Raw genomic sequence first — 14,220 nt, forward strand, 5'->3', positions numbered from 1 at the left:
ATACATTTGATTTGATTTGATTTGCTAGTTGTAGGCTACAATGAGTTAGGTAGTGATAAGTGAGGAGATCTGATAACAGTGTGCATGAGCATATGGGTGTTCCTGGGAGAAAAGTAAGTTGGGATTTCAAGAGTAGCTGGTGTAACTGGTGGTAAATGTGCTGTAAGTGAGCCCCAGACATTGACAACAGACAATTGACTCAGATCCCCGTAAGACAAATGACGACACACACATGTAACACTTTACAGCCAATTGCATCACCTCACACTTATGCAACACAGCCGTTTTGTCTATGTTGCCTTTCTGTGGGGGCACACACTGTCTCTGTGGCCCCTCAAATGTAAACTTTTCATTAGAGGTTAGGTGGGACAATGGAATTCCATATGGTGATTGGACGTTGATGAATTATCTATTCATTACCAATCATAATTTTTCCCCATTAGCAATCTTTGTGTCAAACAGCCTTACGTGTAATTGTCTCGGCTCTGTGGCTGCTGTGAAGCGTGAGTCGGTGATATGCACATCCCAAACGTTCTAAGTACAGGTGCTGGAGTGCCTCATGATATATACTGATGCTTCCTGGTGCTTTATTATTGTCACCAAATTCACAATGGTTTCACTTATTTGGTGCCAGGATTAAAGCACTCGGGAGCAGAAAAACATACATCTGCTGCAGACAGTACCTTGCAGGTTGTGGACCTGTCGTGCGAAGGCTTCTGCCTGATGGGCACTGGCCAGACGCTCATCCTCCAGCAGACCTGTATGGGCACATAGGGAGGGAGAGAACAGGAGAGAGGTATGAGAGAAAGAATGAGTCAGCAGTTTATGGTGTAGTGGTTTATTCTCACTTCGCACATTTTTCTGAAGCATCGACATTGGCCTTGTCCATATATTGTATTTATTTTCAAAGCCTTAAAATTTGACATCCACATCAATGGTCTTGTTAGCAAGCCTTTAGGTTTTACACCCATATACATAACTGGCATGTGATGTGACAATACAGTAGTAAATTACTCTAAAGGTCTTCACTGGTCCAAAAAGTTGGACCCATTCTGAAATGGAACTGGGACATTTTCACCCGGACGCAATATGCATAAATTAATTAATATAAAGACACGTTCTGAACAGACTTGAGGACAACTAGACCCATTCCGTAAATAGACCTAGTCAGATCCAGACCCGGTCTGATCCGAGTGAGGGAATCAGCAGAAAATATATTTTTTAAGCTACATCATTTTTTAAATTATTATCATTTTTATTTATTTTTACCATTAACCCCTCCATCACCCCCCATCTTCGGAAGACAAATATATTTTAGTTTTTTTACAGCTTTTTTGCTACATATACATACATTTTACATATACATTTTCAATACACATTTTACATACATGGTACTTTTATAAAGCAGTCACATAACAATACTTTACCAAACATAAGCTCTTTAATCCCAACCCTCAGCCACTCTCAGCCCATCCCATCTATCACCATAGATCACCCTCATTTGGTTTCCATGTGCCATATAATTTTCAATTGTACTATGATGTTTTACATACTTTTTGAACATTTCTAATCGTATAGTATCCACAGATTGTGAGCTAAAGATGAAAACCTTTCCTATGATTATTATTATATTATTTATTGCCTGACTATGGCTTTCCAGATCGCCCAACACTGCTATTTGTAGGGTTAATTTTAAATGCATGTTGTGATTTTTTAACCATTCCTGAAGCTATGACCAGAAACAAGCTACATAGGGGCAATACAAGAATAAATGATCTATTGATTCTGTCTCTTCACAGCAAAATCTACAGAGCTGAGATTGTTATATGCCATATACAGTTGAAGTCAGAAGTTTACATACACCTTAGCCAAATACATTTAAACTCAGTTTTTCACAATTCCTGACATTTAATACTAGTAAAAATTCCCTGTCTTAGGTCAGTTAGGATCACCAATTTATTTTAAGAATGTGAAAATATCAGAATAATAGCAGAGAGAATGATTTACTTCAGCTCTTTTTTTTTTTCATCACATTCCCAGTGGGTCAGAAGTTTACAAATGTGATGAAAGGAATAAAAGCTGAAACAAATCATTCTCTCTACTATTATTCTGACATTTCACATTACAATTAGTATTTGGTAGCATTGCCTATAAATTGTTTAACTTGGGTCAAACGTTTCGGGTAGCCTTCCACAAGCTTCCCACAATAAGTTGGGGGAATTTTGGCCCATTCCTCCTGACAGAGCTGGTGTAACTGAGTCAGGTTTGTAGGCCTCCTTGCCCGCACACACTTTTTCAGTTATGCCCACACATTTTTTATGGGATTGAGGTCAGGGCTTTATGATGGCCACTCCAATACCTTGACTTTGTTGTCCTTAAGCCATTTTGCCACGACTTTGGAAGTATGCTTGGGGTCATTGTCCATTTGGAAGACCCATTTGCGACCAAGCTTAAAACTCCTGACTGATGTCTTGAGATGTTGCTTCAATATATCCACATAATTATCCTCCCTCATGATGCCATCATTTTTGTAAAGTGCACCAGTCCCTCCTGCAGCAAAGCACCCCCACAACATGATGCTGCCATCCCCGTGCTTCATGGTTGGGATGGTGTTCTTCAGATAGCAAGCCTCACCCTTTTTCCTCTAAACATAACATTTACATTTTAGTCATTTAGCAGACACTCTTATCCAGAGTGACTTAAAGTAGTGAATGCATACATTTCATACATTTTTTTTTCTATGCTGGCCCCCGTGGGAATCAAACCCACAACCCTGGCATTGCAAACACCATGCATTGCAAACACCATGCTCTACCAACCGAGCTACAGGGAAGACTAGTATAACAATGGTCATTATGGCCAAACAGTTCTATTTTTGTTTCATCAGACCAGAGGACATTTCTCCAAAAAGTACGCTCTTTGTCCCCATGTGCAGTTGCAAACCATAGTCTGGCTATTTTATGGCGGTTTTGGAGCAGTGGCTTCTTCCTTGCTGAGCGGCCTTTCAGGTTAAAGCCATGACATCCTTTTATGGAATTTTCCAAGCTGTTTAAAGGCACAGTCAACTTAGCGTATGTAAACTTCTGACCCACTGGAATTGTGATACAGTGAATTATAAGTGAAATAATCTGTCTGTAAACAATTGTTGGGAAAATTACTTGTGTCATGCACAAACTAGATGTCCTAACCGACTTGCCGAAACTATAGTTTGTTAACGGCAGGTAGCCTAGTAGTTAGAGCGTTGGACTAGTAACCGGAAGGTTGCAAGATTGAATCCCTGAGCCGACAAGATAAAAATCTGTCGTTCTTCCCCTGAACAAGGCAGTTAACCCACTTTTCCTAGGCCGTCATTGAAAGTAAGAATTTGTTCTTAACTGACTTGCCTGGTTAAATAAAGGTTAAATAAAAATTGTTTGTTAACAAGAAATTTGTGGAGTGGTTGAAAAACTAGTTTTAATGACTCAAACCTAAGTGAATGTAAACATCTGACTTCAGCGGTATATATAGCATTCTGTTGGTGGCCGGAATTGTATATAATAATTTAAATTGAAAAACTCTAATTTTTGAATCAAGTGTAGCTTTTTTAACCAGTTCATAAACCATATGCCATGGAATTGGTACATCGAAAAGCTCTTCCCATTTATTTTACAACCTGTATGGCACAGTGATGTCAACATTTTTGTCCTCAAATGAAACTGGTATATTTCCTTTCAACCAATTTGTATCTTTAATATATGGCAGGCAAACACGTTCCCTACCTTCTCCCTTTTCCACTTGCCTTCATTTTTGTGGTAGTGCTGCAATCAGCTGGTTGTAAGTTTGGATTGAGCAGATATTCCCATATATTTTTGATAACTGCATATGTAACATAACTCTTCTGTTTCTATTCATAATATCATGAATAAATATAATATAATTTGGGGGTATTTTGTTTGTTGACGTGTCTATTTTTGAATTTTGTATGATGGCGTTTTTCCCCCTTTCCCGCAATGGATTTTTTATTTCTTGTTCTATACCCTGTCCAACTAGTGGTGGTAATGCACCATAAATATATATTTAGTGTCCCAGACATCCCGTTCTGTCCCCAGCGTATGGGGAGTGATGACATCATAGTGCGGTCCAACCCAACCTGGAAGCTTCCCTGGAGCCTGAGCGTGCTGAATGTGCGTGTGTGCGCGCGTGTGCGCATGTACATGTGTCTGAGCGTGCTGTGAGCATGCAGCTTTTTGTCTGTCTGTGAAATGCCTGCTCCCTACCAGACAAACAACTGACACTGAGCTCACCACTCTAAAAGTACCCCGGCATGAGCTGTTCTCACTGAGCTGAGTTGGCTCACTATGTTCACAGCACTAAGGCCTTACTCAGTGTGTTCACTATGTTCATAGCACTAAGGCCTTACTCAGCGTGTATGAGACAAAACATCTAGCAATCTCAGGGAAGGGAATATGACTGCAGTATGTAGGGTGTCCACCTACTTTGCCCAGAGTGGGTGAAAACCCACTTTGGTGATGACATTTCACTTCCTTGTGTTATAAAATATATTTTACCAAGACAGATATGATTATTTATGTTCTGAATCGATCAGTGGGGTCTTTTTCTAACATTTAATTAACAGTATATCCAAAAAGTCCGATTTCGTAACCTAATACATCCGATAATCAGCTCTGTCGACAGAGCGGTGCAGCTTTCTCACAGCAACTTTTGATGATTTTACATGTTGTGGTGGTCATCTTCAATGTTGTTTCCGCGGGTTGCTAAAATAGAATTTTGCATGACACGAACTGAATGAAATGTAAAAGGCTTTAAAAATCTTCAGGTACGCTCAGTGCACCATTTACATTTTACAGAGATACACTTGTTTTTGTGAGAAATCTTCTACTCGAACATGAATTTTGCATTAATATGAAAAGCGTACACTAAAATAGGAAAATACTACATCTGACCTCTATAATGTTTATGTCCTGGGAGAAGAAAGATGAAGAGTTCAACTGGAGAGTGAACCTGTTAGATTTAAAACTCGCAGAGTATCTGGTCTCTATTAATTTAATTTTGCCCATCCTACAAGGGTAAAAATGTATAGCTTTTGAACGGATTATGATAGAGACATGAGGTTTGGACCATTGGTTTTCTGAGAGGATTACCTACCCAATTAACAATTTACCCACTGGTCAAAATATGTGTTTTTGATTGGACACCCTATAGCAGGGCTCTCCAACCTTGTTCCTGGAGAGCTATCGTCCTGTAGGTTTTCATTCCGAAAACCTACAGGAGGGTAGCTCTCCAGGAACAGGGTTGGAGAACCCTGACCTATAATATGGCACTGCTAATGGACCACAGCTAACAGCTAACTAGCTATCCATTTCGCATCAACTACTCTCTTACCCTGTAGCTCGTGGAAGGCCTCCTGGTGTTTGTTGGACATTTCTCTGGCCTCCTCTAACTCCAGAAGGAGCTGCAGCACTTGGCTCCTCAACTCCTCCAGCTCCTGCTCCTCAGACAGGGGCTCCTGCTGCTCCCTCCTCCCCTTCTCCTCCTCCGAGATAGAGATTGATAGATCAAATCAAATACATTTTTATTCGTCACCTGCATCGAATACAACAGGTGTAAAGCTTACAGTGAAATGCTTAATTACAAGCTCTTAGCCAACAATGCAGTTTTAAGAAAAACAAGTGTTAAGTAAAAAATAGATAAGTAAAAATAACAAATAACAAATAGTTATTAGAGCAGCAGTAAAATAACAGTAGCGAGGCTATATACAAGGGGGTACCGGTACAGAGTCAATGTGTGGGGGCACAAGTTAGTCGAGGAAATTGAGGTGATAGAGTTAAAGTGACTAAGCATAGATAATAACCAGAGTAGCAGGAGCATAAAAGAGTGAGGGGGGACAATGCATATAGTCTGGGTAACTATTTGATTAGCTGTTCAGGAGTCTTATGGCTTGGGGGTAGAAGCTGTTAAGAAGCCTTTTGGACCTAAACTTTGTGCTCCAGTTCCGCTTGCCGTGCGGTAGCAGAGAGAACAGTCTATGACCAGGGTGGCTGGGGTCTTTGACAATTTTTAGTGCCTTCCTTGGACACCGCCTGGTATAGAGGTCCTGGATGGCAGGAAGCTTGGCCCCAGTGATGTACTGGGTCATACGCACTACCCTCTGTAGTGCCTTACGGTCGGAGGCCGAGCAGTTGCCATACCAGACAGTGATGCAACCTGTCCGGATGCTCTCGATTGTGCAGCTGTAGAACTTTTTGAGGATCTGAGGACCCATGCCAAATATATTTTTGTCTCCTGAGGGGGAATAGGCTTTGTCATGCCCTCTTCACGACTGTCTTGGTGTGTTTGGACCATGATAGTTTGTTGGTGATGTGGACACCAAGGAACTTGAAACTCTCAACCTGCTCCACTACAGCTCAGTCAATGAGAATGGGGGCGTCCTCAGTCCTCCTTTTCCTGTAGTCCACAATCATATTTTTTGTCTTTATCACGCTGAGGGAGAGGTTGTTATCCTGGCACCACACGGCCAGGTCTCTGACCTCCTCCCTATAGGCTGTCTCATCGTTGTCGGTGATCAGGCCTACCACTGTTGTGTCGTCGGCAAACTTAATGAGGGTGTTGGAGTCATGCCTGACCATGCAGTCATGGGTGAACAAGGAGTACAGGAGGGGACTGAGCACACGCACCCCTGAGGGGCCCCCGTGTTGAGGATCAGCGTGGCAGACATGTTGTTACCAACCCTTATCACCAGTACAGGATCCAGTTTCAGAACGAGGTGTTTATTCCCAAGGTCCTTAGCTTAGTGATGAACTTTGAAGACTCTATGGTGTTGAACGCTGAGCTGTAGTCAATGAATAGCATTCTCACGTAGGTGTTCCTTTTGTCCAGGTGGAAAAGGGCAGTGTGGAGTGCAATAGAGATTGCTTCATCTGTGGATCTGTTGGGGCGGTATGCAAATTGGAGTGGGTCTAGGGTTTCTGGGATAATGGTATTGATTATGAGCCATGACCAAACTTTCAAAGCACTTCATGGCTACAGACGTGAGCGCTATGGGTCGGTAGTCATTTAGGCAGGTTATCATGGTGTTCTTGGGCACAGGGACTATGGTGGTCTGCTTGAAACATGTTGGTATTACAGACTCAGACAGGGAGAGGTTGAAAATGTCAGTGGACACCTGCGAGTTGGTCAGTGCATGCTCAGAGTACACATCCTGCTAATACATCTGGCCATGCGGCCATGTGAATGTTGACCTGTTTAAAAGTCTTACATCGGCTACGGAGAGCATGATCACACAGTCGTCCGGAAGAGCTGATACTCTCATGCATTGTTCAGTGTTGTTTGCCTCGAAGCGAGCATAGAAGTAATTTAGCTCGTCTGGTAGGCTCGTGTCACTGGGCAGCTCGCGACTGTGCTTCCCTTTGTGGTCTGTAATAGTTTGCAAGCCCTGCCACATCCGACGAGCGTCGGAGCCGGTGTAGTATGATTCAATCTTAGTCCTGTATTGACACTTTGCCTGTTTGATGGTTCGTCTGAGGGCATAGCGGAATTTCTTAATTCCGGGTTAGAGTCCCGCTGCTTGAAAGTGGAAGCTCTATCCTTTAGCTCAGTGTGGATGTTGCCTGTAATCTATGGCTTCTGTGGGGACATTTTTGATGCACTTATTGATGAAGCAAGTGACTGATGTGGTGTACTCCTCAATGCCATCGGAAGAATCCCAGAACATATTCCAGTCTGTGCTAGCAAAACAGTCCTGTAGCTTAGCATCTGCGTCATCTGACCACTTCTTTATTGAAGTGCTTCCTGCTTAAGTTTTTGCTTGTAAGCAGGAATCAGGAGGATAGAATTATGGTCAGATTTGGCAAATGGAGGGCAAGGGATAGCTTTGTACGTGTCTCTGTGTGTGCAGTTAAGGTGGTCTAAAGTTTTTTTTCCTCTGGTTGCACATTTAACATGGTAGAAATGTAAAATGGATTTAAGTTTTCCCTTCATTAGTCCCTGGCCACTAGCAGCACCGCCTCTGGATGAACGTTTTTCTGTTTGCTTATGGCCTTATACAGCTCATTGAGTGCGTTCCTTTTGGTGGTAAATAGACAGCTATGAAAAATATAGATGAAAACTTTCTTGTTAAATAGTGTGATCTACAGCTTATCATGAGATATTCTACCTCAGGCGAGCAAAACCTTGAGATTTTCTTAATATTAGATTTCGTGCACCAGCTGTTGTTTACATAAATATACACAGACCGCCACCCCTTGTCTTACCGAAGGCAGCTGTTCTATCATGTCAATGCAGCGTAAACCCTGCCAGCTGTATTTTATCCATGTCGTCATTCAGCCACGACTCGGGGGAAACATAAGATATTAGTTTTTAATGTCCCGTTGGTAGGGTATTTGTGATCGTAGCTTGTCTATTTTGTTATCCAATGATTGTACGTTGGCTTATAGGACTGATGGTAGAGGCAGATTACCAACTCGCCATTGGATCCTTACAAGGGACTCCGACCTATGTCCCGATATCTCCATCTCTTTCTCTTGCAAATGAAGGGGATGTTGGCCTTGTCGGGTGTCTGAAGTAAATCCTTCGCGTCCGACTCGTTAAATAAAAAATCTTCATCCAGTACGAGGTGAGTAACCGCTGTCCTGATATCCAGAAGCTCTTTTCGGTCATAAGAGACGGTGGCAGAAACATTATGTGCAAAATAAGTTACAAATAACGCAAAAAAAAACACACACACAATAGCACAATTGGTTAAGAGCCCGTAAAACGGCAGCCATCTCACAGGAGGCTGGTGAGGGAAGGACGGCTCATAATAATGGCTGGAATTGAGTGAATGAAATGGTATCAATCACATGGAAACTAAATGTAATGTCAAACACCAGCAGATAAAAAAGACACACATAAAACAAACAAACTGAATACAAAATCAGGACCCATAAACATGCCAGACGAATAAAGACTACAACAGATACCACCAACAAATATAAGAGCTTCTCTACCTCCTCCTCCTGATCTCTGTCCATTGTCTCCTTTTCGTTGTTCTCCAGTATTCCTCTCTCCTTGGCTGTGATCTCATTGTCCATGCTGGGGCTCAGGCTGGGGATGCTCTCCGCTTTCAGATCTCCACAGGGCTCATCTGAGAGTGATTGAAAAAATACAGAATTATAGATGTTTGAAACCCTATAGTTTATGGTAGAAACACAACACCTACTCAGATCGCTCAGCTATATATTCTTGAAGACCTTTTACTTCCAGAGCCACTTTCCCAGACACAGATTGGACTAAAAAGCCCTTTAAATTAAGAAACCCTTGCAAAAAAACACATGTCAAATTTGCACGTTCACATGTGAAATACTGTAACTGTTTTCATGGGGAGCATACATTTTAAAACTCCAACTGTGAAAATCTCACTTTCACATGTGGAATTGCAGAGTCATATGCAGGGTTGAAATAATATTATTCTCTTCACATGTGAAAAGATAGGTTTTAACATGTTGCAGTAGCTTGTTTCCACCAGTGGAATTAAGGTGAAGACACCTAAAAAGCCCAAATGCGGGACAAGGGAATGATTTTACGGGACATTCGCAGAACAATGGACAGAATACATTTTGTTGGGGGCAGGTAATGGATCCCGTTCAAATGGCGACATACACTGAGTACACAAAACATTAAGAACACCTGCTCTTTGCATGACATAGACTGACCAGGTGAATCCAGGTGAAAGCTATGATCCCTTACTGATGTTACTTGTTAAATCCACTTCAATCAGTGTAGTAGATGAAGGGGAGAAAAATAAAGAGTTTTAAGCCTTGAGACAGATGAGACATGAATTGTGTATGTGTGCCATTCAGAGGGTGAATGGGCAAGACAAAAACTGTAAGTGCCTTTGAACGGGGTATGGTAGCAGGTGCCAGGCGCACCGGTTTGTGTCAATGACTGCAACGCTTGGTTTTTCCCATGTGGTCCAACACCCAAAGGACATCCAGCCAACTTGACACAACTGTGCAAAGCATTGGAGTCAACATGGGCCAGCATCCCTGTAGAAAGCTTTCGACACCTTGTAGAGTCCCTGCCCCAAAACGAATTTAGGCTTTTCTGAGGGCAAAAGGGGGGGGATGCAACTCAATATCATGAAGGTGTTCCTAATGTTTGGCATTCTCAATGTAGTTTTGCTGTATGAAGGTTACTGACAGTTAAAGGGGCAATCCTTAGTTGCTACATCCATTTTAGAACATATTAATGACATGTTTACATTGATTCTTGAAGAATATAAAGTATAAACACATCATCAGCTTAGTTCAACTGTCGTACCCCATCAGAAGCCAAAATATAAGCGTGCTTTACTCCACTGTTTTTTAAACAAACTAAATGGTAACAACCACTGTATAGGCTAAAAACATGGTTAACTTTTTACTGCAGTGGGCTGAATCAGGGTCACAGAGAGTGATTCTTGGTAGTCTTAAACATATTTACTTTGAAACAAAAGTATACACTTCACACACATGGTTATGGACTTAATAAACAGAAGACACCTGTACCATGTAAGATATAGAGTTGAAATGTATTACATTTTGAGTTTGCATCTCAATATTACACTTTATATACATCACAGAAGACTGAAATATAACAAAACAGTTTGACATAGAAACACTAATATATATATATATATATATATACACAGTGGGGGAAAAAAGTATTTGATCTCCTGCTGATTTTGTACGTTTGCCCACTGACAAAGAAATGATCAGTCTATAATTTTAATGGGAGGTTTATTTGAACAGTGAGAGATAGAATAACAACAAAAATATCCAGAAAAACGCATGTCAAAAATGTTATAAATTGATTTGCATTTTAATGAGGGAAATAAGTATTTGACCCCCTCTCAATCAGAAAGATTTCTGGCTACCAGGTGTCTTTTATACAGGTAACGAGCTGAGATTAGGAGCACACTCTTAAAGGGAGTGCTCCTAACCACAGCTTGTTACCTGTAAAAAAGACACCTGTCCACAGAAGCAATCAATCAATCAGATTCTATACTCTCCACAATGGCCAAGACCAAAGAGCTCTCCAAGGATGTCAGGGACAAGATTGTAGACCTACACAAGGCTGGAATGGGCTACAAGACCATCGCCAAGCACCTTGGTGAGAAGGTGACAACATTTGGTGCGATTACTCGCAAATGGAAGAAACACAAAAGAACTGTCAATATCCCTTGGCCTGGGGCTCCATGCAAGATCTCACCTCGTGGGGTTGCAATGATCATGAGAACGGTGAGGAATCAGCCCAGAACTACACGGGAGGATCTTGTCAATGATCTCAAGGCAGCTGGGACCATAGTCACCAAGAAAACAATTGGTAATACACTACGCCGTGAAGGACTGAAATCCTGCAGCGCCCGCAAGGTCCCCCTGCTCAAGAATACATATACATGCCCGTCTGAAGTTTGCCAATGAACATCTGAATGATTCAGAGGACAACTGGTGAAAGTGTTGTGGTCAGATGAGACCAAAATGGAGCTCTTTGGCATCAACTCAACTCGCCGTGTTTGGAGGAGGAGGAATGCTGCCTATGATCCCAAGAACACCATCTCCACCGTCAAACATGGAGGTGGAAACATTATGCTTTGGGGGCGTTTTTCTGCTAAGGGGACAGGACAACTTCACCGCATCAAAGGGACGATGGACGGGGCCATGTACCGTCAAATCTTGGGTGAGAACCTCCTTCCCTCAGCCAGGGCATTGAAAATGGGTCGTGGATGGGTATTCCAGCATGACAATGACCCAAAACACACGGCCAATGCAACAAAGGAGTGGCTCAATAAGAAGCACATTAAGGTCCTGGAGTGGTCTAGCCAGTCTCCAGACCTTAATCCCATAGAAAATCTGTGGAGGGAGCTGAAGGTTCGAGTTGCCAAACGTCAGCCTCGAAACCTTAATGACTTGGAGAAGACCTGCAAAGAGGAGTGGGACAAAATCCCTCCTGAGATGTGTGCAAACCTGGTGTCCAACTACAAGAAACGTCTGACCTCTGTGATTGCCAACAAGGGTTTTGCCACCAAGTACTAAGTCATGTTTTGCAGAGGGGTCAAATACTTATTTCCCTCATTAAAATGCAAATCATTTTATAACATTTTTGACATGCGTTTTTTCTGGATTTTTTTGTTGTTATTCTGTCTCTCACTGTTCAAATAAACCTACCATTAAAATTATAGACTGATCATTTCTTTGTAAGTGGGCAAACGTACAAAATCAGCAGGGGATCAAATACTTTTTCCCCCCACTGTATATATATATATATATATACAGTTGAATTCGGAAGTTTACATACACTTAGGTTGGAGTCATTAAAAGTAATTTCCCCAACAATTGTTTACAGACAGATTGTTTCACTTACAACTCACTGTATCAAAATTCCAGTAGGTCAGAAGTTCACATACACTAAGTTGACTGTGCCTTTAAACAGCTTGGACAATTCCAGAAAAGGATGTCATGGCTTTAGAAGCTTCTGATAGGCTAATTGACTTCATTTGAGTCAATTGGAGGGGCACCTGTGGATGTCTTTCAAGGCCTACCTTCAAACTCAGTGCCTCTTTGCTTGACATCATGGGAAAATCAAACTAAATCAGCCAACACCTCAGAAGAAAATCTGCAGACCTCCACAAGTCTGGTTCATCCTTGGGAGGAATTTCCAAACGCCTGAAGGTACCACGTTCATCTGTACAAACAATAGTACACAAGTATAAACACCATGCGACCACGCAGCCGTCATACCGCTCAGGAAGGAGATAAGTTCGGTCTCCTAGAGATGAACGTACTTTGGTGCGAAAAGTGCAAATAATTCCCAGAACAACAGCAAAGGAACTCGTGAAGATGCTGGAGGAAACAGGTACAAAAACATCTATATCCACAGTAGAACAAGTCCTATATCGACATAACCTGAAAAGCCGCTCAGCAAGGAAGAAGCCACTGCTCCAAAACCACCATAAAAATGCCAGACTACGGTTTACAACTGCACATGGGGACAAAGATCGTACTTTTTGGAGAAATGTCCTCTGGTCTGATGAAACAAAAATAGAACTGTTTGGCCATAATGACCATCGTTGTGTTTGGAGGAAAAAGGGGGATGCTTGTAAGCCAAAGAACACCATCCCAACCGTGAAGCATGGGGGTGGCAGCATCATGTTGTGGAGTGCTTTGCTGCAGGAGGGGCTGGTGCAATTCACAAAATAGATGGCATCATGAAGGAGGAAAATGATGTGGATATATTGAAACAAAATCTCAAGACATCAGTCAGGAGGTTAAAGCTTGGTCTTTCAAATGGACAATGACGCCAAGCATACTTCCAAAGTTGTGGCAAAATGGCTTAAGGACAACAAAGTCAAGGTATGGAGTGGCCATCACAAAGCCCTGACCTCTATCCTATAGAAAATATGTGGGCAGAACTGAAAAAGCGAATGCGAGCAAGGAGGCCTACAAACCTGACTCAGTTACACCAGCTCTGTCAGGAGGAATGGGCCAAAATTCACCCAACTTATTGTGGGAAGCTTGTGTAAGGCTACCCAAAATGTTTGACCTAAGTTAAACAATTTAAAGGCAATGCTACCAAATACTAATTGAGTGTATGCAAACTTCTGACTCACTGGGAATGTGATGAAAGAAATAAAAGCTGAAATAAATCATTCTCTCTACTATTATTCTGACATTTCACATTCTTAAAATAAAGTGGTGATTCTAACTGACCTAAGACAGGGGATTTTTACCAGGATGAAATGTCAGGAATTGTGAAAAACAATTATATATATATTTTTAATAATCTTTATTAATTATGAAATTATGACAAACATTAACATTCCACCCATGAGGCCAAAGATGACGATTTGGTAATTGACTGCAGGAAAGGGCTACAACTGAAATATTGATATCTATGGTCAGTCCTTGCATCCACGGGACGTGGCGTAAGTTCAGCTAAGCCTAGGGTATGGCAAAGTGGGGGTGTGTAGAAATACACACACCAGTTGAAGCATATTTAATGTACTTCTTTTTCCACATTTTGTTACAGCCTCAAAAAAACTTGCATAAGAACAGCCCTTAGCCGTGGTATTGTCCATATACCACACCCCCTCGGGCCTTACTGCTTAAATACCTAATGTCTATTTGTTCGATCTGCGGCCCACCACTCAGAATATATTTTGGCCCACCAAGCCCAAAAATTGGAGCATCCCTGACCTACAGGCTT

The 14,220-nt window shown here is 41.8% G+C and overlaps 1 protein-coding gene across 8 annotated transcripts in view; it reads right to left on the reverse strand.

Moving 5' to 3' along the window:
• LOC106573051 (coiled-coil domain-containing protein 136) overlaps positions 1-14,220 on the reverse strand; it is a 68,421-nt gene that overhangs the window by 27,882 nt on the left and 26,319 nt on the right. For all 8 annotated transcript variants that reach the window (XR_001321249.2, XM_014147688.2, XM_014147689.2 and 5 more), the window contains 3 exons: positions 8,985-9,121; positions 5,383-5,533; positions 684-758 (listed from right to left, as the gene is read on the reverse strand). Coding sequence is in view for 7 of the 8 variants with exons in the window: in XM_014147688.2 (XP_014003163.1) it covers positions 684-758; positions 5,383-5,533; positions 8,985-9,121 (363 nt within the window). In the remaining variant the exon portion in view is untranslated. The remainder of the gene's footprint in view (positions 1-683; positions 759-5,382; positions 5,534-8,984; positions 9,122-14,220) is intronic.

Source organism: Salmo salar, chromosome ssa16, assembly GCF_905237065.1.
Source record: "Salmo salar chromosome ssa16, Ssal_v3.1, whole genome shotgun sequence".
In the NCBI taxonomy this organism is placed as follows: domain Eukaryota; kingdom Metazoa; phylum Chordata; class Actinopteri; order Salmoniformes; family Salmonidae; genus Salmo; species Salmo salar.